This window comes from Sporobolomyces koalae (genome assembly GCF_050403365.1).
Source record: "Sporobolomyces koalae JCM15063 DNA, S_koalae_JCM15063T_v1_ctg5, whole genome shotgun sequence".
NCBI lineage: Eukaryota > Fungi > Basidiomycota > Microbotryomycetes > Sporidiobolales > Sporidiobolaceae > Sporobolomyces > Sporobolomyces koalae.
Genome location: NW_027481766.1, coordinates 166,889 through 188,507, shown reverse-complemented (window position 1 = coordinate 188,507; position 21,619 = coordinate 166,889). Strand labels below are relative to the sequence as shown.

The 21,619-nt window shown below is 53.2% G+C and overlaps 10 protein-coding genes across 10 annotated transcripts; 6 read left to right on the top strand and 4 right to left on the bottom strand.

Moving 5' to 3' along the window:
• Window positions 1-329: 329 nt before the first annotated feature.
• Window positions 330-1,776, bottom strand: JCM15063_005903 (bZIP transcription factor; the record flags this gene model as incomplete). Its single annotated transcript, XM_076676659.1, has 2 exons — window positions 330-1,273; window positions 1,347-1,776. 2 exons carry the CDS (start codon window positions 1,774-1,776, stop codon window positions 330-332), a joined length of 1,374 nt encoding a protein of 457 aa, XP_076536118.1.
• Window positions 1,777-2,364: 588 nt separating this feature from the next.
• On the bottom strand, window positions 2,365-4,083 carry DIA4 (putative serine--tRNA ligase DIA4; the record flags this gene model as incomplete). Its single annotated transcript, XM_076676658.1, has 3 exons — window positions 2,365-2,730; window positions 2,842-2,935; window positions 2,993-4,083. The coding sequence occupies 3 exons, from the start codon at window positions 4,081-4,083 to the stop codon at window positions 2,365-2,367; spliced, it is 1,551 nt and encodes a 516-aa protein (XP_076536117.1).
• An 85-nt stretch (window positions 4,084-4,168) lies between these two features.
• On the top strand, window positions 4,169-5,025 carry DOC1 (anaphase promoting complex subunit DOC1; the record flags this gene model as incomplete). The annotated part of the gene is made up of 6 exons (XM_076676657.1): window positions 4,169-4,185; window positions 4,245-4,349; window positions 4,409-4,469; window positions 4,537-4,712; window positions 4,776-4,877; window positions 4,956-5,025. 6 exons carry the CDS (start codon window positions 4,169-4,171, stop codon window positions 5,023-5,025), a joined length of 531 nt encoding a protein of 176 aa, XP_076536116.1.
• Window positions 5,026-6,041: 1,016 nt separating this feature from the next.
• On the top strand, window positions 6,042-9,412 carry JCM15063_005900 (uncharacterized protein; the record flags this gene model as incomplete). Its single annotated transcript, XM_076676656.1, has 11 exons — window positions 6,042-6,395; window positions 6,455-6,579; window positions 6,652-6,791; window positions 6,854-6,943; window positions 7,014-7,380; window positions 7,713-8,109; window positions 8,173-8,517; window positions 8,581-8,775; window positions 8,850-8,976; window positions 9,077-9,273; window positions 9,359-9,412. 11 exons carry the CDS (start codon window positions 6,042-6,044, stop codon window positions 9,410-9,412), a joined length of 2,391 nt encoding a protein of 796 aa, XP_076536115.1.
• A 1,007-nt stretch (window positions 9,413-10,419) lies between these two features.
• JCM15063_005899 (uncharacterized protein) lies at window positions 10,420-10,986 on the top strand (the record flags this gene model as incomplete). Its single annotated transcript, XM_076676655.1, has 1 exon — window positions 10,420-10,986. The coding sequence occupies one exon, from the start codon at window positions 10,420-10,422 to the stop codon at window positions 10,984-10,986; it is 567 nt and encodes a 188-aa protein (XP_076536114.1).
• A 319-nt stretch (window positions 10,987-11,305) lies between these two features.
• On the bottom strand, window positions 11,306-13,276 carry JCM15063_005898 (cation diffusion facilitator family transporter; the record flags this gene model as incomplete). The annotated part of the gene is made up of 7 exons (XM_076676654.1): window positions 11,306-11,554; window positions 11,634-11,713; window positions 11,783-11,956; window positions 12,029-12,204; window positions 12,285-12,523; window positions 12,601-12,801; window positions 12,875-13,276. 7 exons carry the CDS (start codon window positions 13,274-13,276, stop codon window positions 11,306-11,308), a joined length of 1,521 nt encoding a protein of 506 aa, XP_076536113.1.
• Window positions 13,277-13,378: 102 nt separating this feature from the next.
• AVT2 (Avt2p) lies at window positions 13,379-17,170 on the top strand (the record flags this gene model as incomplete). The annotated part of the gene is made up of 12 exons (XM_076676653.1): window positions 13,379-13,838; window positions 13,905-13,915; window positions 14,027-14,297; window positions 14,790-15,386; window positions 15,474-15,623; window positions 15,714-15,772; window positions 15,839-16,044; window positions 16,115-16,253; window positions 16,327-16,539; window positions 16,623-16,770; window positions 16,855-16,935; window positions 17,004-17,170. 12 exons carry the CDS (start codon window positions 13,379-13,381, stop codon window positions 17,168-17,170), a joined length of 2,502 nt encoding a protein of 833 aa, XP_076536112.1.
• A 362-nt stretch (window positions 17,171-17,532) lies between these two features.
• Window positions 17,533-19,293, top strand: JCM15063_005896 (uncharacterized protein; the record flags this gene model as incomplete). Its single annotated transcript, XM_076676652.1, has 5 exons — window positions 17,533-17,661; window positions 17,810-17,891; window positions 17,976-18,105; window positions 18,192-18,477; window positions 18,544-19,293. The coding sequence occupies 5 exons, from the start codon at window positions 17,533-17,535 to the stop codon at window positions 19,291-19,293; spliced, it is 1,377 nt and encodes a 458-aa protein (XP_076536111.1).
• A 406-nt stretch (window positions 19,294-19,699) lies between these two features.
• On the bottom strand, window positions 19,700-20,116 carry JCM15063_005895 (uncharacterized protein; the record flags this gene model as incomplete). The annotated part of the gene is made up of 1 exon (XM_076676651.1): window positions 19,700-20,116. One exon carries the CDS (start codon window positions 20,114-20,116, stop codon window positions 19,700-19,702), a length of 417 nt encoding a protein of 138 aa, XP_076536110.1.
• Window positions 20,117-20,369: 253 nt separating this feature from the next.
• JCM15063_005894 (ERF4 family protein) lies at window positions 20,370-21,377 on the top strand (the record flags this gene model as incomplete). Its single annotated transcript, XM_076676650.1, has 5 exons — window positions 20,370-20,577; window positions 20,646-20,878; window positions 20,972-21,121; window positions 21,188-21,289; window positions 21,357-21,377. The coding sequence occupies 5 exons, from the start codon at window positions 20,370-20,372 to the stop codon at window positions 21,375-21,377; spliced, it is 714 nt and encodes a 237-aa protein (XP_076536109.1).
• Window positions 21,378-21,619: the final 242 nt, after the last annotated feature.

Below are 21,619 nucleotides of genomic sequence, written 5' to 3'. Positions count from 1 at the left end.
TCTGGTTTCTTTTGAAAAAATGTTTCTCTCTTCCGACCTACTGTATACTACTTTCCGAAATTCTAGGTCTGCGGCTTTGTCCGCTGAAATCTCTGTTTCTATGTATTCTTCATGGTAAACCACCGGCTCTCTCGACCTTGTTCCTTGCTGGGATACGGCACAAACGCACAGATACGTATTTGATCATTTCGAAAACGTACAAGGCTCTTTATGAGACTTCATGAGGAAACACCAAAAGAAAGAAGAGAACCCCGACTGGCACCATGAACGATTCGAAAAAACGAAAACGAAAGAGGCGAGAGAGAAAGAGCGAGAGGAGAAGAAACCGTTTAGAAAGGTTGAGGGAGAACCCTTCCCGAGAGGACCGCTTCAAGTTGAGCCCGAAGTTTCGCGTTCTCGTCCATCAACAGTTTGTTCTCGTCCATCAACAGTTTGTTCTCGTCTTCCAACTCTTGCAACTTTGCCTGTTTCCTCGCTCGACTCTTGCGTGCACTCATCGTGTTCTGCAACCGTTTGCGTTCGATCGCGGCGACAATGTCAGCCGGGAGTTCGTCCGGGTTCGCAGGTTCAGCAACCATGAGCGACGGTGAAGCGTCTCGGGGAGTTTGAGACGGTTCGGTAGCACGAGCACGTTTGGCGAGTGCTTTCTCGGCACCGGCAGTCTTGCGTTTGCGCGAGGTCGAAGATGCGAGGACTGGGTTGCGAGTCTGGATCGGCGCTTCGAGACCCAAGAGGGGGATCGTGGTACGGAATCCGTTGGGTTCGGGACGCTTGCAGGACTCGCTCGAGCGAGGAGTCGGGAGAGACGATGTGTCGAGAGAGGATGACGACGACATCGAGATGACCGGTGAACCTTGCTGGAGTGGGGCCGCAGTAGGGCGTACGGGAAGAGGAGGGAGAGGACGGAGCGCTGTCGCCGCGGCGACGGGAGGGGTCGGGAGCGGAGGGAAGAGCGGGAGTGCCGCCGCGGCTTCCGACATGGCGAAGGAAGGCTCGAGCGGCGGCAAGGGAGTCTCGGGCACGCGACCACTGGTGGGAGCACTGCTCGGAAGACTGAACATGGGCGAAGCGAGGACGTCGGACCAGGGACTCGTGTCCTGGGACTGGGACGACGACAGGTCGAGGGGAGAGTCGAGGGTTGCGTCAAACGCGACCGGGTCGAAGTGAGGAGTGGTGTCGGCGATGAGAGGCTGACCCGCGGACATGGACAGCATCGGGTATGCGATGGTGTCGAACACGGGCAGGGACAGATCGAACGGCATAGCGATATCGCCTAAACGCATCGGTCCGAGCGTCAGTTTCAGCGACGTGAGCGCGATCACAGCAAGACGAAAGCAGAAACGCACCAGCATCAAAAGCTTTCGCGTTAGTCGTGAAAGACGGGTTCAGATGCTGGGGCTTGGCCTGAGCAGGCGCGTTTTGTTGATGAAGACTAATATCGGTGAGGAGAGAGGAAGCTGAGTCGTAAAGCGAGGCAAGCGCCTCTTGCTCGATTGAAGCCGGAGGATACTGCTGCACAGAAGGGACGGGAGTGTGTTGAGCCGAGAGCGACGGAGACGTGGGACCGGTGACAGTGGAGGTTGACGCAGACGTGAGCGAGTCGAGGAAGTGGAGGAGCTCGTCGGTCGAGGGGTGCTCGGATTCCTGACTAGCTGCAGCGTCTGAAGAGTGGTTCGAGGTGCTTAAGCCGAGGTGGGCAGAGCCACAGGCGCCGTCAGCCTCGAGAGGTTGGGGGCCTGTGAGAAATTCGACGGGACGGCGCGTTGGGTCCAGCATCGCTTGGCTTGACGAGTCATGGTGACCGAGGGAGGGAAGTTCTGAATGAACGACATGAGGGTCGTGGGTGGAGAGGAAGGAGCTGTCGCGGGAACAAGGCGAGTATATGCACCGGGATTAGCACCGCGTGGGAAACGCGAGCGCAGCGTCTCGACTCGACTCGACTCACGTAAGGTAAGAGTTAATCGCTGGCGACCTGGAGGGTCGAGGAGAGGCGGTCGAAGCTGAAGGCGGCCAACAAGGCGGGCTACAGCTGACGGGAGAGCTGAGAGGAGAAGTCGGGGCGAGATAAGCAAGGCTTGCTCAGGGGTCGACTTGCAGGCGGAAGTCGAGAGGGCAAGGGCCGGGTGAGGTCGAGACGTGCTTCTACCTGCTTCCGAGATAGAATGTACGCTCCTGGGACGATACTCGAGAGAGAGGGGGGTGCAAGAGGGAGAAGAGCGCGAGGCGAAACGCGTGCACGGGAGCCCCCGCTGTCCGACTGACTCGATTTTGGTTTCAGTTCATTTGGTCCGCCGCCGGCCGCTTCTTCCGGGCTCGCAGGGTTTCACACACGGTTCTGATTTTTGTTTCGCACTATGTATGATACTACTGCCATTCTATTTTCGAGCTCGCTGTACCTAACCAGTAGGGTTGAAGAACTCGAGGCAGGTTCACTCTGAGCACGCGGCCCGTGTCCTGATCGAGCACGGCTCCGTTCTCCAGCAGGGCGACGATCAACCGCGGGATTGCGGCTGCCGTACCGTTCAGCGTGTGTGCGTATGCGAGTTTGGGAGCTCCTTGACCAGGTTGAGCGAATCGCGAAGGATAGTTCGCAGTCGCTTCGAGCGCTGCGGGCGTCGGAAGGTCGAGCGTTTCGAGCGGCGGGCGAGCCGTCGGCGATCGGGTTGTCGGCCGATATCGAATCCCGAGGCGCCGAGATTGATAGTCGGTACAGTTTGAAGCGGAAGAGAGCTGTCGAGAGAATCAAAAAAGTGCAGAGCGTAGAGACAAAGGGAGAAAGCTGAGCATGCGGTGGTCGGACCTGGTCACGAGCGCGGTCGACTCGGAAAAATCATGACTCACCTCGCCCCATTTGCCTCGACCAGGCATCCATGCTTCAATGTCGTACTTGCGATGTGCGGACGCACCGAGTTCTTCCGTCGGCATGTCGAGAACCCTAGGAAGAGCGAACATCAGCTCGCCATCTTTTTTGCTACGATTGAGATTTGCTCACCGCAACGACAAGCCCAACCCGCCAAGGATCTCCTCTTGAATCTTGCGCAACTCGTTCAACAGTCTGTCGCTCTCGTCTTCGGCGCAAACAATCACCATCTCGACTTTGCTGAATTGGTGCACTCGGTACAGACCGCGACTGTCGGCTCCTCGAGCACCGGCTTCAGCCCGAAACGCTCGTCCCAGCGCGACGTACTTGAGCGGCAACTGCTCTTGACGGAACGTTTGAGCTGCCGACATGGCGACGAGTGGAATCTCGGCCGTTCCCGCGAGGCACAGGTTCGAAACGGATTCGCCGTCCGACAAGAAGTAGGTTTGTTGCGCGTCGCCGTCTCGAGGTCGGAATCCACAGCGTTCCGAAACGTCGGAGCGCACCACGTCTGGCGTCAGGACTGGAGTGAATCCGTGCGAGAGGGCGATCGACATGGAATAGTTGGTCAACGCGAGTTCGAGCAGCGCCGCTTCGTTCGTGAGCAACGGCCACGAGGATCCGGTCGTGAGAGACGATGAAGGGAAGTCGGTCCAAGCGAGGTTCGAAGGACCGGAAAGCTGAAGGTGGTCGAGTTCAGGTTGTGCAGCGGGAGGGGGATTCGGGATGGCAGGACCAAAGGTCGCGACGACTTTTGCGTAGTCTTCGCTTCCAACAGGAACGTGGGGATGGGACGAGTTGGGCAATTGGAGAGCATAGGCTTGAATCGTCTTGTCGAGCGCGCTCAGCCGAGGCTCGAGGTCCTTCAACAATTTCTTGACTTCGGCTCCTTCCTTGCGCGCTTCGAGATCCCCTTTAGGTGCCTTTGAAACTATGTTTCTGCGTTCCCGCGCAGCTTGAAGTTCCTTGCGCAAACCGATTGCCTTGATTTCCATCTCCCGCAGTTCGTCGACCATACTCGGCTCGAGAGGAAACTTGCGCTGCTGGAGGTTCGCCTTGACGTCTTCGGGTGTATCGAGGACATCGGTCAGGTCAATCACTGGATGAGGAATCGAAGAAGGTCGAGACGAAGACGCGGCGGAAGTCGAGGCAGGGCGAGCTGCAGCGATAGCTGCTCGGGGCGTGCAGGCAGGACAGCTTGCTGCTAGCCTTCTGACAAACATCCTGCTGAGCTGAGATAGCAATGCAGTGGTAGAGACCTGAACTTGGGCTCACCTCCTCTTTCATCCAACTTTCATCATTGCTAGTATGAACGAGCCAGGCGAGTCTCTTGCCGCTATCACAAGGTACTGTATTGATGTTTATTGCTTCCAGCAGATGCTAGCACACTCGAAGACATCGGTTCTCGTGCATCTTGGGCGGTGTCGAGCGCGAAACCCGGTTACGGGGTTGAACACCTCCGCGATGATGACATCGAAACCTTCTGGCAGTAAGTCCTCTCGCCTAGCCATCTGCGCTATTGTGCTGAACCGCTGGTGCGTAACGCAGGAGTGAAGGATCGCAACCCCACCTGATAAACATTCAATTTGACAAGAAGCAATCGATCTCTGTAAGACCAACTCTAGCACTGTTGCGCCATTGTAGTCGGATGACTGACATTTATCGGACCGATACAGGAAGTATGGATCTATGTCGACATTAGCGTCGACGATTCCTACACGCCGCATAAATTGTCCCTTCGAGCTGGGACGTTCCATGGGGACCTGCACGAGGTCAAATGGATCGAACTACAGCAAGCGAAAGGCTGGCAACCTCTGTCGCTGATGGGGTCACCAGGAAGTCCGGATGAAGGGTTAGCTCGCGGCTCTCGAGGCATCTCAGCAAAGGATGTCCGCTAACATGCTACATTCTACAGACAACCGATCCGCGCCCACTTGGTGCAAATCGCGATCGTCTCGAACCACATGAACGGCAAGGACACGCATGTGAGAGGGATCAAGGTCTTTGCGCCGAAACCGTTAGTCTCGCAATCTATCCTAGTTCTGCCGCAGCAGATCCAGCTTTGGACACTAAACCTGCAATCATGCATGTACAGGCTTAATCTTGAGGACGACATCATTCCATTCCGGACTGTCGCGTTCACGCAACACGAGACGATCAGATGAACCGGTCGCAGCAGCCATGAACGCCTATCGACCTCTGGATCCAAACAAAGTGCCTCCTGACTGAGGTGCGGATCTGTACTTCGACATTGTCAGGAGTCGATACGGGCTCGCCTACCCTGCTCAAGACCCCCCAGACGAGCTAGACAAGGGGAAACAGCAGGGATTGAGCCAGCTTGGATGCGGCAGAACGGGAACCGGCCGGAACGGAAGCCAATCAGATAAAAACATAGTCCTCGCTCTTATACGCGCGCAATGGAAGAGATCCCCGACGGCGATTTGACCAGGCCGAAAGCAAGCTCGTTGTCTCTTCTCTTCTCTTCTCCTGTCACTTATCCGGTACCTCATCTCGCTCGATCCAATTCAATCATCTCTGCTCGCTCTTTCGAAGCGCCGCGCAGGCAGGAATGTCTGCCGAGCGCTCAACTGAAGGATCCTCCCACTCGCTCCTCTCGACTTCTAGGTTCGACGGCACAATCTCAGAACTCGCGCCTCGCGTGGATGTCGCGTCCAAGTTCAAATGGGCTCCGCTAGCGAAATCACGTCCTCCAGGCAGTCTCGGAGGACAACCGAAAGCACCTCTGTTCCGTCCTGCGAGCTCGTTCGCTCCTCACCTTTCTCGAGTACCTTCCATCGAGCGAGAAGACAGTATGCCACACGATACTCGAGATGAACCGAGCGAGAATGCAATAGCATCTCTCGCGATCGATTCAGGCCGCCCTCGAACCATCCCCGAACCTCGAGCCTCCACAAGCTCGGACGGTACTACACCCAAAGAAGAAATTGACAATTTCGTCAGCTCAGTAAGGATAGCTGGTGCTGGCCGCTCTACCTTCGCGAAGCGCAGCGACAATGTGGCACATCCTGTCGCTGAGAAGTCTCGGCTCGATCTCTCTCATTTCCGGCTCGGGAACACCAGGAGTCCAAATCTGCCTCCTGCACCAATTCGAGTAGCGCCGGCGTACACAGGGAACACCAGAAGCCCGACGAGCCGTGCAACTCCGGCACATCATCTAGAGATGAGCTCAGGTGCAACTGCCTCCTTCGCAGCAGCTTCTACCTCGAACGATCGCAACGAACGCTCTTCTCCTTTGCCTGACAACGCGCCATCACTACAAAATTCAGTCGAGGAGAACAAGTCGAACCTGAACAAACGAATCCGATTCGACGAAACTCAAATCCAAAATGCTCAGCCTTGTCCTGCTCCTGTAGCGTTGGCAGCCAGACCGACATCCGCACTTGACCCTCGTGGGAACCTTGCCTCTACAGGCGTCAAGAAGCGCAAGACTGAAGCCTCCATTCTACGATTCGAGAACGACGCGAAGGAAACGTACGGCTTCATTGGTGACATGCTGAGCGAGCTCAAGGTCAAGGTACGTTTCTTCCGAACCTGCTCTGCATAGATCTCGATTACCAGTCTTGTCTTTCCCAGAGCAACACTATTCAGCACTTGGAACGACAACTCGCCGATTCAAGGTCGGAGAGCGAGAGGATGCTCCAAGCTCGAGACAATTCCAAGAAGGAACTGCTTACTCGCGCGCGCGCAGCCCTTGCCAAGTGAGCGTACTCTTCCCTCTCTCCCCCGTCGATCCACGGAGAACTGAACAGTACGATCTGTCGGACGTGCAGCGTGAACGAAGCGAATCAGACTCTTGTGCGTACGTCAGACGACATGAGGGCAGCTTTCATGGATCGTATGACCTCCGAAAAATCCCAGTCGAGAGAAGATCTCGCCCACATCAAACAAGAACTGGACGGTCTGAAAGCAGGTCAGTTCTCAAACACGGCAATTGCGACGACTAATTGTGCCAACCACCTCGGATCGGCGCAGAGCTCGACGCGACAGTACGATCCCAGCTCGAGAAGAACGAGGAGGCTAGGATCGTCGTTTTGAAAGAGCTGCAAGGGCAGCTGTCCAATCGTTCGCCTATCGCTCGACTGCTCGTCTCCTGGATTAGGTCTCGCTGAAGTGCTTCTGTATCTTCTACCAGGAGACGAGGTGATCAAGCTCCTCAGAGAAGACCTCGAAACGAAAACTGGGCAAATCCTCGAAGCTCGCGACTCGATCGCTGCGCTTGAATCACAACGTCAACTCCTCGACGTGCGTCTCGGCACTTGCTCCTCGGATCTCGAATCTGCACGCTCTGCTTTGGCCGGCGAGAGGAAGCGATTGGGTGATCGGTTGGATGAATCTTTGATCGCCGCGAGAGAGAGGGAACGCGAACAAGGAACAAAGCTTGCAGAATTCGATTCCAAGTGGTCGGCCCTCCTGATGGACGCACGAAAGGGAGAAGACCACGCACGAAGCGAAACGAGGGATCTGATCGGCAAGCTCGCAGCCAAGGAAGACGAGCTCAGGTCAAGCGTGCTTCTCCTTTCTACTTGAATACACGGATGCTGCTAAACTTGTTCATCTACGACCAGTCTCTTACAAAGGACACTAGAGCAAACAACGACTGCGTACGTACTGGATCCCTCTTGGGCATATGCCTGTAGCTAATGATGGAATGCATTTGCAGGCACGAGGCAGAGCTCAACAAGCTTTCAGCCGCTTCCCGAGAGGAAATCTCGGATCTCTCGAAGCAGCTCGAATCGGTCCAGGCCCGTGCTGACAGGCTCCCGGCTCTTGAGTGTGCTCGATTGCTCCTAGGATTCACGAGAGACGCGACTAATACTCGCGTGATATGCAGGAATGAGTTGAAGCATACTCAGCAACAGCTCGAAAGCTCGCAGAAGAACGTTGAGGTTTCGATTGATTCGGCGAAGGAAAGCCATCAAGCTTCCCAGACTAGCCTGCGTCAAGCTCGCGATCAGCTCGAACACCTTCATCTCAAGCACGTCCTCCTTTTCCCAGTTCTCGTTCACACGTCTCTGACGTTTGAGAACAGAGTGTCGGAGAAAGAAACGGAAGCTCAATGCTACAAGGCCGAGATCAACGAGTTGCAGGGACGACTCGCTACGGCAGATGCCCTGACAACCGAGCTTGAAACCTTCCGCCTCGCGAATGTACAGCTTCAGAAAGCGAACGAAGAACTCGAGGTTGGGCAGGCTGCAGCCGTCACTGCCAAATCGAGAACCGGGCAGCAGGTAAGCTGATCATGTCCGGGCACAATGGTCGTACAAGGATGCTCACAAACTCTGTCCATCCAGCTCGAACTTCTCCGAATCGAGAAAGACGAACTCTCCGCGAAGGTCTCCCAGCTCGATACTTCACTTACAGCTGCACAGGTGACCAACTCTGGGCTACAGAGCCGGATCGCCGATCTTTGCGCTCAGCTTTCGGAATCACGTTTCGCTCAATCCGCACAAACTACCAGTCTTTCTGAGCTCGAAGCAGCTCTGTCGGACAATGAAAGGATTCAAAAACTCGAACAAGAACTCGAAGATTGCCAAGCGACTGCCGAGAGGGAAAAGACGGAGTATGCGGCGTCTCAAGTCAAGCGTTTCCGAGAGCTTTGGGAAGACCAAGCCGCGATCGACAAGATGGAAATGCAGGTACGCTATTCTCTGCGCTCGACACGGATGATACGATGAAGATTGACTTGTCGCGCTCGACAGAACAAGCTCAAGAAGACAGAAACCCTGCTCCAAGAAAAGACTCGCAAGCTCAACAAAGCTCAGAACGACTTGGCGACCGAGCGTAGGAGACCAGTCTTGAACCCGAACTCGTCCTCGAATGGGAGTACGAGTGGAGGAATCGACAAACAAGCTATTACCGCTTGTCGATCTTCGCCCCCCGAAGGTGTTTCCGTCGTGAGCACTTCTATCCGAAGTCAGGTATTTGTTCCCCATTGGAACTATTCTGAAACGGCTTTTGCACTTCCCAGGCAGAAAATTTCGCTGCAGAAAATTTCGCTGCAAATCTTACAGACACTTCGAGTCTCAGCCCGGTCGAGACCGTCGCCCAGGTCGCTACCGAGGAAGCAGGAGTCGAGAGTCCAGGTTTGAGCAAAGGTAAAGACGAGACGACGTGCACCCATGAGAAGACGGACAAAGCCCAAGCTGTCTTTGTTCTGAGAGTACGAGGAAGCTGACGTTTCTGATGCCTCGATAGATTCGCGCCCTTCAGTGATCGTCAAGAAGAACCGCAAGCGCGCAAGTGATTCCACCGACGTTTCTGATGCTCTGATGTCCGAGCCTGCAAGACCCGAAACCGACAAGTCCACGAACAAGCGATCGAGGCGAGGCGCTGTGGACGAAAGCGAGAGTGCTCGCGAGGCGTCAAGTCTGTACGGTGGCGCCATCACCAGAGTCAGTCGTGAACCTCTCCCAGTTTTTTTTGGCAGGTCTCGCGAATTAATGACCCCCCTTGAAACGTACGTTTCTTGTTTTCTAGACGCGAGCAGTGCCGAGCAAATACTATACCACCACCAAGAGGAAGAAGAAGTAAACCGGGGAGATCTGGTTGCTCACGCTTGACGCCCGCTTGTTTCGTAATGTTGTATGTCGACTCTGTGCAATCCACGAGAAATAACCAAACAACTTGAGGCACGTCGTTACATGCACTTTGAGAGAAAGAAGAGTTTACAGAATTGCATCGAGGGAAAAGAAATGTAGAAAAACAAGTGAACGAACAAAGAAGGAGCCAAGGAAGGGAAATACAGCATAAAGAATCGACACTTGAGAGGAAAAGAACCGGGACATTCTGTTCTCGATTTCAGATCCTCACCGCTCCTCGACTGTATCTTCGATTCACTCCGACCTGTTGAAGGGAAACAGAGAGAGAGAGGATGAACAGAGGGATTAGAATGTATTACTGTTTGGGTAATGGGCAAGCTGAAATTGGACTGACTTGACAGGAACAGAATACGATGAATGCGACATAGACGAGAGCACTGAGAAAGAAGCACGATCATGAAGATGAGTACGCGATCATCGTCTCGATAGTGGGGGTTTGGAGGGGGTAAGGATGAGGGGGTAAGCGTTACGCGATATAACAATTCTTGGCGACTGCGGCAGGATCATGAGGAGATTTTGTAGACCCTGTCAACACTTCGACCTGTTTACCGAGCATGAAAAGATTCTCAGCAAGCCGGGAACGCGTCGCGAGGGAAGAGGAACGGAACCGTATTCACCTCGCGTTGGAAACACAGGCCTAGAAGAGCGAGGAAGACGGCACCAAACACGGACAAGATGGTACAGCATCCAGCTGAGAGAGGTAGAGAGGAGAGGTACCGAGTTGAGGGACACGACGTTATTCAGTCAACCTAGAACCGATACGAGTGATTGGCAAGAGAGGGAATGAGACTCACCTAGAGGAGTTCCTACAACAGGTCTTGACATGGTATACGAGACTTGCGAGCGGGAGATAGGGTGTGTGGGGGATCAGAGCAGGAGATTCCAAGTCTGTCGACGATGATGATGATGAAACATCCTCGACCCTCTCATCACCTCAACATGATGCACCGGATACGAACGCAACTCACTCCGGTCCAGATTGGAAGATACTCGCGTTGCTACTCTCGCGCGCCTCAAATCGAAGTCGATGACCTGTGCCTTCCACTGTCGTCTCCCTACACCCTCTCTTCGCTTCTCCCAACCGTCCCATCTCCATTGACCAACGAAACTCTCGACAAACTGCATCGATTGTCAGCGTTACTCCCCCCTTCTTCTTCTGGAACGATTGTCAAAGACTATGAAGACTCGAAACACCTCGAAGGACTCTCCGAACTCGTTCAAATTGTCGAAACCGTTCGATCCGTCGACACCTCTTCATTGGGTTTGGAACCTGGACAATCGATCGATGCTCGAGTGAGAGCGAAATCAATTCCAATCGACCTCTTTGAAAGTTCTTCAAACGCACCGACGAGTGACGAGCGATACGATCAGTTCGAATTGTGGAAATTGGCCAAGAGACATCAAGGGAGGTTCTTTGTGGCGCAAATGCCTGATAATGTTCGAACTCGGAAACAACCTTCATCAGGCATCGATCACGAAGATTCACAGTTTGAACCGATCGATTGATTCAAACAAGGTGGGTGCAAAAGACGTTGCGATTCATCGTTGTACAGATCTCGAGCTGAACCCCCATGTTTTAGATTCAGGAATTAGGGGCCGTATCGACTCGACTGTTGTTGTATTAGAACCCAGAAGAAAAAAACCCCTCGGAAACGATGCCAAGAAAGAGCGGGAAGTGACGAAAATGATTCTATAGAAAGTAAACGGACGGATGGCAAGGACAAAAACTACTGCACTACAGATACAGAAAAAAACACGTTCATAACCAACGAAAAAGGAGAATTGAAAGATGAAGGAGAGAGTGGAACAAGGAATCTTTTGCTGCTCATCGTTCGAGATGTCCACTCAGTTCGTTGACACTGACATCGACGTGTACAAACGCCCGTTCAATGTTGCTCAACTGTTCGAGACTGTACTGAGCAGCTTCTCCTAAATTGTGAGCTTCGGTCAAACTGCACGTTGGCGGTAAGACAATGTCGACTTCGACGACGTAGGCGTCTCCAGCGTGATAGATTGACAAGTGTTGTACGGCCGTGACGAGTGGAGAGAATCGAGTCAAGAGGTATGCGATGCGCTGATAGGATCACAAAGTTGCATTAGCTGCCGCTAATCGGGGTTTTCGGAACAAAAGGCTTCGAAAATGTGTAGCTCACTTGATGTTCTTGAGGAGGTGCTCGCCTTCCAGTCAACTTGCGAACGTTTTCGAGTAACGTTTTGGTCCAATTGATCATGACTGCAAGAAAAGAAAGCTTTGAGTTTTCTTTTAGTTCATGATCAGGAAAAGAAGGAAAGAGAGACTCACTGTACAGGGACAGGACGGCACCTCCGATTGCATCAAGGTATCGGAAATGTACGAGGGTACCCACGAACGGGAACAGGATCGAGAACACGTTGAAGATGCAATCCGTCTCGGCGTCCTGTTGCAGCGCTTCCACGGCAGTCGTCTTGATCGCTCGACATGCGAGCCAGACCATACCTGAGTCGCAGGCACTGTTTCAGCTGAGTAAAGAGATTCCGATTGACTCCTTCACAAAAAATGGTTCCTCACCTTTAATGACGATGGTGGCACCCATGACTCCAAGTGCGATCGGACTGAGGGATTGCTCGACGAGGTCTTTGTCGAGAATGCGTTGTACCGATTCGATAAAGACTTGCAAGAACGACGAGATCATAAAGACCGAGAACACGAGTACTCCTAGAGGTTCCATCCGACTCTTGCCCGTCCTGCAAATCGAAAACGATCCTCTTTGAGCTCGAGTAGAGAAAGACAGAAAATGAAAGAAAAGGATTGTGGAAACCCTTACGGATAGATGTATTTCGATTTCCAGTCTTTGTGCTCGATGTATTTCGACGTGCCAAAGATGATGAGCGTACTCAAGAAGTCCATCGCCGAATCCACGGTGCTCGCAATGAGCGACATTGAGTGCGAGATGAACACGACGGCGATCTTGGCGACGAGGAGGACGACGTTGACGACAAAGTTGAGGTTGATGGCAAAGTTGACGGATGCAGCCATCGATTCTTCTTTCGCCGAGGCATTCGTCTGTGCGTGTCTTTCAATCAGGGCACTAAAGGCGGCACGGGGAGGGAGACGGCTAGAGCAGTGACGAGAAGACGAACGGTAATGAGTGGAGTCAGTTCACCCGTCGCGGCTTTCGCTCTCGCGTTGTCGAGGATCTCGTCGACCTCTTGAAACCCATCGAGGATTTCGTTCTGAGCTTCATAGAACTTGCGCAGACCTTTCGACATGGTTTTGAGCTGGTCTTGTGGAACCCGAAACCGTTCAAACTCGCCCGCACGGTCATCAATGAGCCCTGCAACCTTGGAGGCGATAGACCGAGACGGGTGAGCTCGGAAACTTCGGGCAAGGGATGGGGAGAGTAAAGGGACGAACCTTGAGGACGGACTCTTGGCGCTGCAACGGGCGACCTTCGCCATCGTGACCGTTCTCGCCTATCAACGCGCGGGGTGAATCGAGGTGGTCGTCGATCGTGCCATAGTTGCGCTTCGAACTCATGCTGAGTGTATGTTTTCGTTTCGGACGCCTTCCTCTCGTGACTTTGAAATGGGCCGACGAGTGCGACGAGCTCAACAGTCCATCCGATTCTTCCGCTTCCGTGTCGGAGTCGAACCGGAAATTGGGAGGCTTCGTCGTCGCGTTTGTTGGTCCAGGTGACTCGAGGATGGATTCCTCGTCGAGGTTTGACAAAGAAGGTCGAACTGAATGACGGGTGAGCGAGCTGTCGCGTTCGGACGAACTCGACCGTTTCGGCGAGGCGGTCGAGCGCTGTACCATCGCAGTGATCGCGACGACGTCGTGGTGAGGATCAAAGTGTAGAGAGAGATGACGATCTCTACCCCTCTTCTTCTCCTTCTCTCTCTCTCTCTCTCTTCAACCATGTGGAGTCGCGTGCTCGAATCGCCGACAGAGCAAGCGGCGTTCACGAGTCTGCTGGAAGAGTACTTTCAGCGTCCACCGCCCATTCCTGCAGCAACCGTCGCTGTTCAACCTCGGCGACAACTTGCCCCACTTGGTCCACCCGCGTCGTCTTCTACGCCAACAGCTTCCGCTCCTCCTCCAGTTTCTGCATCAGTAGTACCACAAGAGTCCCTCTCGTCTCGGTTGCAAACGGCAGCAGCTGGAGCAGCCTTGCGCAACACGACCGTCACTTCTTCGGCTCTGCGTCAGACTGGACTCTCGCAAAACGCAGCCAACTCGCTCGCGGGCTTTGGTGCGAAACATCACGAACGACTCGCACCCCATGTTGCCGCTGCTGCACGAACTGGAATCGCGATGCAACAGTCCAACACGAATGCGACAGGTCCGGCGAAACCGACCGGATTGCAATCGGGCAAGAGTGAGTGTCCTTCGTGAAAGTCTCGCTCTTACTGCTCAACATGGCTGAAATTCGAGCGTACGATAGGTATGGCGGGAGTAGGAGATACTTCTTCAGGCAAAAACGTAGAAAACAGACTCTTTCCTTCTCCATCAGAACGAGCACAGAGTCCTGACACTCTTTTGTCTTTTCTCTCCAAAACATGACAGTTTACGAAAGCTTTGTTCAGTTCGAAAGGGGCCTTGTCGAAAGCTGAACAAGACAAGAACAAGTACACGGGACCGTTGTACGTCAAACCTGCAACCGCACCCGGCACGATCTCGCATGCACCTCCCCCGAAACGAGGAGCTGCTCCACCTCCACCGCCGCCATCAGCATCATCGGCGAACGAGACTGTCAAGGCATTGTACGATTACGAAGGAACCGAACCGGAAGATCTGCCCGTCGTCGAAGGTGAACAACTCGTAGTGATCGAAAAGAGTGAGTTCCCATTTCTTTTTTTCACTCTACATGAAGAGGTTGTCGTACTATGTTGAAGATCGCTCATTTGATTCGCTCGTCGTTCGGTAGTTGGAGAGGATTGGCTCAGATGTCGAAATTCGAGTGGAGCGGAAGGCCTGTTGCCCAGAAATTACACCGAGGTGGTCTGACGAATATGAACGAAATCCTTTGCATCATGATACATGTGACAAAGGGGACGGCCATGTTGGCAGGAGAAAGAGGGGATTCGCGATCCGCAGGGTTAATTTCGAATACTAGATAACGGGGAGCCTACTCTTTTCGCGCTTGGACCATATCCTAGAAGCTGTCAACATGCTAGATCGTACGTATGGCTGGCATGTGAGAGTCGAAAGAAAATTGAGCGACGGGTTCCCCTGTCGAATTCGACACGAGACGCGTGTCGACTCGGGGCCAGGTGTTTGCAACCGACGTTCGACACGCGAAACCTTCAGGCGTCCCTCGTGATGCCAGAGTCGCACGATTTGCTCGCACCAATACCGAGGCCTCACGTCCGGTTCAACCTCGATTCAGAACCTGGTCAACCCGCGTCGTCGCCGGAACCCAGCAGCACTTCGATCTCGCCTCCACCTACATCTCCTCAACCCGTCCTACCCTTTGGGACCACCTCGAAACCCTACTCGGATTCGGATCCAACCTCGGGAGTACCGTTGTACCAGTACGACGAAGATGTCGATGACGGTGTTGTCCAGGGTTCGTCGTCGACTCGGATCGCGTCAAGTTCAAAGTTCCGATTGGACAACGACGATGAAGGTTCTTACTACCCTCCTAAACCTCTCGCATCGAACTTGAGTTCGAGAGAGACTGAATTCGATCAAGATCCCGATGATTTGGAAGAGGATTACGATTCGGCACCTCTGATGGAAGGATTGTTGGATCACCCTCGTGCCAAACGAGGGAGCCTCGATTTGCGAGGAGAAGATCGTCGGCTGAAAGCGTTGGAACGGGATGCAGAGAATCATGAACCTCCAGACTGGTTGACCCGAGGAGGTGGGGTATGGGCAGGGATTGCCAACATGAGCAATTCGATTCTAGGGGCAGGCATCATCGGTACAGTTCTTCTACCTGTCTCTCTTGCATACTCTGAGCGACTGGAAAGACTGACAGATTTCACTCGACTTTTTGCAAAATGCACAGGTCTTCCATACGCGCTGAGAGAGGCGGGACTCTTGAGTGGAATCATCCTGCTCCTAGTTTTGGGGGTCGTGACAGATTGGACCATTCGATTAATCGTTTTGAACGCCAAGATGAGTGGACGGCGGAGTTATATCGATATCATGGACAGTTGTACGTTGTTCTCGAAACTCTACGCTTGGCTCGCAACGTCTTTTCTACCTGTTCAGAATTGGTTTGACTAACTCGCTTGATGTTGGATAGGTTTTGGCAAGAAGGGTCGAGCGGCTTGTTCGTTCTTCCAGTTTGCATTCGCCTTTGGAGTATGTGGAACGCGCTGTCTTCTCGGATTTCTGCCCTTACGCAACTCACCTGCTCTTATGGGTTAGGGAATGTGCGCGTTTTGCGTCATTTTGGGCGACACGATTCCTCGCGTCCTGCAGTCGGTTACGGGCGAGAACGCGAATGGATTCATCAAGTTTCTCGTTTCGCGCCAGGTGGTCACGTTCTTGTTGACGGTCGGCATCTCGTACCCGCTTTCGCTGTATCGGGATATCGAGAAGCTGTCGCATGCGAGTGCGCTCGCCCTCGTCAGGTCAGCTCACAATTTTGCACGTTCTGCGCCTTTTTGCGATTTACGAGCTGAGATGGATAGAATTCGACAGCATGGTCGTCATCGTGATCAGTGTCGCGGTAAGAGGACCTGGAGTCGCCGACAGCCTCAAAGGCGATCCAAACATGCGGTGGACGGTGCTTGAAGCTGGATTTTTCGAAGCGATCGGAGTCATCTCGTTTGCCTTTGTTGTCAGTGCTGCGCGCTGCCTAATTGCGAAGGATCTTGCGGATGAGTGCTGACAAGAGATACCGCCGACTACAGTGTCACCACAACTCGCTGTTGATCTACGGGTCTTTGAGAACTCCGACGCTGGATCGATTCGCCCAAGTTACGCATGTCTCGACGATCCTGTCGGTCGTCGCCTGTTTGTGCATGTCGACTTCAGGGTTCCTCGTCTTTACCGATCGTACTCAGGGCAACATCCTCAACAACTTTGCCGAAGACGATTGGTTGATCAACGTCGCTCGGGCTTGCGTCAGTATTTCCCAACTATCCTGTATCACTTGAAGCCCTTTGACTGGAACACTGATATCGGTGATCTCGTTCTTCGTCAACAGTTTGGATGCAACATGTTTGCAACGTTGCCATTGGAAGCGTTTGTGTGCCGGGAAGTGGCTGAAACGTATTTCTGGCCGGACGAGAAAGAGTTCAACAAACGAAGACACGTCCTCATCACGAGCGCTCTCGTGTTCAGTGCCCTGATAGGTAAGCATTCGTGTTGCATGACTCGTCTCGAGGGGCGAGTTTGTCGATTGGTACTAAAAGCTTTGCCCCTTTCGTTCTGAACAGTGTCATTGATCACATGTGATCTCGGATTGATCCTCGAGCTCGCAGGAGGGTTCTCTGCAACTGCTCTCGCGTACCTGTTCCGTAGGTCTCAGTTCTTAATTAGGAGGAAAAAAAGCAAACTGATCTCGATGCCATTCGACAATTCGCAGCTGCGGCCTGTTTCCTCAAATTGTCAGGTCACGGAACTCAACAAGCACCTCAGAGACTCGCAGCGTGGGTGTGTGCAGTGTTTGGGATCGGAGTCATGGTGTTGAGTACCGTGTTGAGTATCAGGAAAGCGCTCAAAGGTGGCAGTCACAAGGTTTGTGTAGGGTGATTTAGAAAAGGCAAACAACCCAGTTCCGCATAGTTCCGGTCATTCCATCCCGTGCCAAACTGTGTCCCGGAATTGTGGGATCCAGAAAAACAAGAAAAAATGATTTTGAGAGATGTCAAAACGAGAGCACAATTGACCTCTTACCGGAATCTTGGGGTTTTAAAGTGACCTGCATCGACACCAGATCTGCAACATTGACACTCGAGTCAGTATTATTGTTCGACTACGACGCCGATTGAACAACACTCGAAGAGCTTTCACTCTAGAGGATCGAGACCAAACACCATCATCGCTGTGTTCTCATCTCCATCCCAGCCATCCCCTCCTGAACCCCGCAGCAAGATCGGCTTGCCCAACCTCAGATGCCTCGAGGAGGGGGCTCCGGTCGATCACGGGCAAGAGGGCCAGCGGGGGAAGTGGACGAGATGACGGTTCTCAAATCGCAGCCAGATTCGGACAAGGCGTTACAGTTGCTCAAGACGATCCATACCGTACGCAAGTTTCATTGCTGTTCAATCGGCACAACAAGCTGAACTGGATTCTATCGCATGATCTATCAACTTGCTGCACCGCCTCATCTACGGTTCGGGATGGACCTATTCGACCCTATGTGCACTCAAATCACTTTATACCTTTCAGCGCGTCAAACCTATCATGGTAGCACACGGTTGGAATCTCCCAATCCTGTCAGAATTCTTTCCAACCAACCCCAACTTGCTCGGTAACCTTCCTCTCCTCCCACGACCCCGTTCTCCTACCTGTTCCAGCGCACACAAGACTGACAAATCTCGAGAATCGGAAAAAGGTATCAACGTGAATCGAGGGCAAAAGATCTGTTTGAGGTTGAGACCCCAGGAAGATCCATATTCGTTCTTGCCCCTCGAAAATTCGTTAATCGGGACGATGCTTCACGAGCTTACTCACAACGTCAGAGGGTCAGCTCTTCACTCCCCTCTCACTGAACGGACCACAAGACTGATAGAGAGAAGGAACTCGTTTCATGCTTTCGCTAACCCTAAAGACCTCACGATGAGATTTTCGATCAAACACTCGACAAGCTATGGAACGAGTACGACTCGTTCCATTTAAAAGGGTACACTTCCTCGTTTGCCGGAACCGGACAACGGGTAGGAGTCGGCACGGATCCAATGAGTGAGAGTGGATTGAGATCCGCGAGAGAGAAAGCTCTCAAGAGGATCGAGGACCAAGATCGGATCCGAAGGGTACTTGGGACTGGAGGAGTGTTGGGAGGATCAAAGACGAACACCGGCCTGGATGGAAGACGAAGGGGACAGATTCTTGCTGACGTCAGTGTTTCTCGTATTCCTTCTTCGAGAATGACTTGTCGTTAAAAACCCCTTGCATGAATACAGGCTGCCGAGAAGCGACTTCGAGCCAAGAAAGGATGTGGAGGAAGAGAAGGTACAGGGAACCTGCAAGAGGAACCGGGAGGATCGAAAGGCGAAGGAGGGTCGATCCAGAGCGATCTGCCTCGAGATGTGCAACAGGCGATTGAAGCAGCCGACAAGGATTCGAAACGGTTCAACATGATCGACCTGACGTTCGAGGAAGACGATTCTGATATCGAGGACGTGTACGTTCCAGAACGCCTGAGCGATAACCATGCGACAACGGAGAAGGGCGCGGTGAAGCAAGAGGCAGACGGTCCTTCCATTAACAGCCGTGATAATTCTCCAGATCTGATCATCGTCTCGGAAACTCCTTGTTCTTCTACCTCGACAAACGCGACTACGTCTTGCTCTCGTTCGCCGGCTCGAACAAAGAAACGAGCTCTCTCGACACGAAGCAATGAAGCTGCCGAGGCACGAGGTTGGCAATGCTCGACGTGTACCTACATGAACCCTTCCTCGCTTCACCTGGCCTGCTCAATCTGTCTTGCCCTTCGGCCTCTCCCTGCCACTACGAAAGACCAAGGTGACGGAAGCGCGGGAAAAGTTGTCAAGAAGATTCTGAGGTCGGTCACCGGCACCGAAAAGGAGATCGTCGTCAAGGATCCGAGAGCCGAACGCGAGGATGGATGGGTGTGCCCCAGGTGCGAGAGGTGGATGGAAACCATGTTCTGGACGTGTCGGGATTGCGGGGCAGTCAAACTTTCGTCGTGAACCGCATCCTGCGCGTTCCTGTTATCCGCCTTTTTCTATTGTTTTCGTTGCCCCATTCCTCGGCCGTGGGACCCGTTTATCTTTCCTATCCTTACTAGATCCTTTCAGCACGGTTTGTCGTGTTATCCTTGTAGTTGTCAACACCACCCGCAATCCTAGCTTTCTTTGTGCCTTCCGTGGTCGTACAGCAAAGTCGGAACTGAAGAAAGGCGAATGTCGCAAATATGATTGTAACCCGTTCGAGTGTTTTGACATGTGCTGTTGAATTCCTCAGATCAGTCTGGTTGTTCCCTTTCTTGACCGAGATAGCATGCAACGAACCTCTGGCAAACTCGAGCGCCGCATCAGAGTTGGCAAGAGTCCTCCTCTAATCCTTCTCGCGCTCTGGTCTCAACCCCTGCCCTACTCATGACTCTTCCTGAACGAGAATCTTGGTCTTCTTCGTCGTGGCGGTCGAGCCCGTCGTGGGTTGGCTGATGCTCATCAACCTGTCCATCGTACTCGGTGGTTCGCTCGGTCCCTCCTCTTCCTTTTGCTCGTCCTCGTCCTCCTCACTACTCGAATCCGAGTCGGAATCGGTCGAATCGGAATCCGAGTCGGAATCGCTACTGATCTCTTCCATCACGACCGCTTCCTCACTCGGTTCCCCTGTTTCGCCCGATAATTGTTCGTTCGCTTGTTTGATTTGGGGTAGGAACGCTTGCAGGCGGTTCAGGAGGTCGGAGGGAGGGGGTGGTAGGACGAAACGACTTGAAGAAGGCGGCAAGACGGGAACTTCGAGCTTCTCGGCAGATTGTTGTTCTCGCGCAGACGGGTTTGACATGGTGCTGTATGTGACGAGGTTTCGGGGAACGTCGAGATTGGGGAACCGAGGGGGAAAGGTAGAAGCAGTGGAAAGTTTGACGTTTTTCGTGTTGCGATCCAAGACACGCTCTCATCACGACGCGACTTGCGACTCTCTTTCAGACGACATAGACATTCGACAGCCACGGGTGCGTGCCAATCGGGTCTCTAGACGTGGAGAACGCGCCAAGAAGCGGTATCAAAAGGGTGACAGGGGTGATTCGACTTCGGGTATGGCCTCCCCACTTGCGACCACGTCGACACCAGACCAGAGTGAACCACGGCCGCACCTGAGGACATCGTCAAGACAATCGTCAACAAGCTCGGTCTACTCGATCAAACGAAAACCGGTTCCGACCGAGTTCGACCAACTGCGCCAGCTCGCAACCGACTTTGTTCCGGGTTCAAGCGCACCTGACGCAGATGAAGAAGTCCTCCGAGGTGAAAAGTATTTGCTGCTGTCGCTTCCCAAACACCCTCGAGGGACTAAAAGTGCTTCTCGTCCCCAGACGCGACAACGAGTTATCCTCCGGCCCCCCAACCTCTTCCCCTGCCCGCTCGCCCCGCTACCGCTTCTTCGTCAAGCTCATCCCACGCGAGCAGATCAGTGTTTGGGTCGAGACCCGAGGGTACGATCGGGCAGACAGTTCCGCGGGAAGTGATTCGGATCGAACGCGACTACAGCTCGGCCACGAACACGGTCCAATTCTTCTCGGGGTGGATCTGGGAACTCGAAGGACGAGTGCGCTTTTCATCTCCTCACTCTACCGTTCGGATCCATGCGACCTGTTGAATTCCAGATTCAGAATTTTGACTTGATCTCGGACTTTTCAAGGTGTCGCCAACCATTTATCAAGAGATCTTGAATGACCTCAACGCGATTCTCGTCTCGGCTCATGACCCGCTGAGATCTATATTCGACAACACGCTCGCCGTGCTGACCCTCTGGATCTCGCCTTTAGTCAAGTCATCACACTACAACAAGGTAGGCAGGAGCCCGTTCTCACTCCGAAGAGCCTCAAACTGATCCTGAGGCCTTCGAGGACTAAAGGAAATGGTCAAGTTTGTTCAGCGAATTGAACAAGTCAACCGGGATCACCTCAATCCAGTCGGATTGAACTTGCTCGATCCAGAACGAACCGCCTACCTTTTTGTACGTGGCCGCTTTCCTCCCCTTGCGCTTGTTCTGGATTCTGACTCTATCTGTATCGATCAATCAGCTCGAACTCGAATACTACTAGTGACAACTGGTCAGCGCGAATCAGCTCTGCGACGTACCCCTATTCCCCCTTTTAAGCCGTGACAGATACCCTCAGCCATTCATCCTGCTCGCAAAGCTTCTGCTCTGACTGCTTCGAGCGCGCAAGACTCCCTGAACTCTTCTCGATACCACACGCTCCCTCGATAAAGTCTCGGCCAAAGCTGAGCTATTTTTGAAGAATACTCAATTGTTGTTTACCATTTTATCTTCTCATTCCTTCCA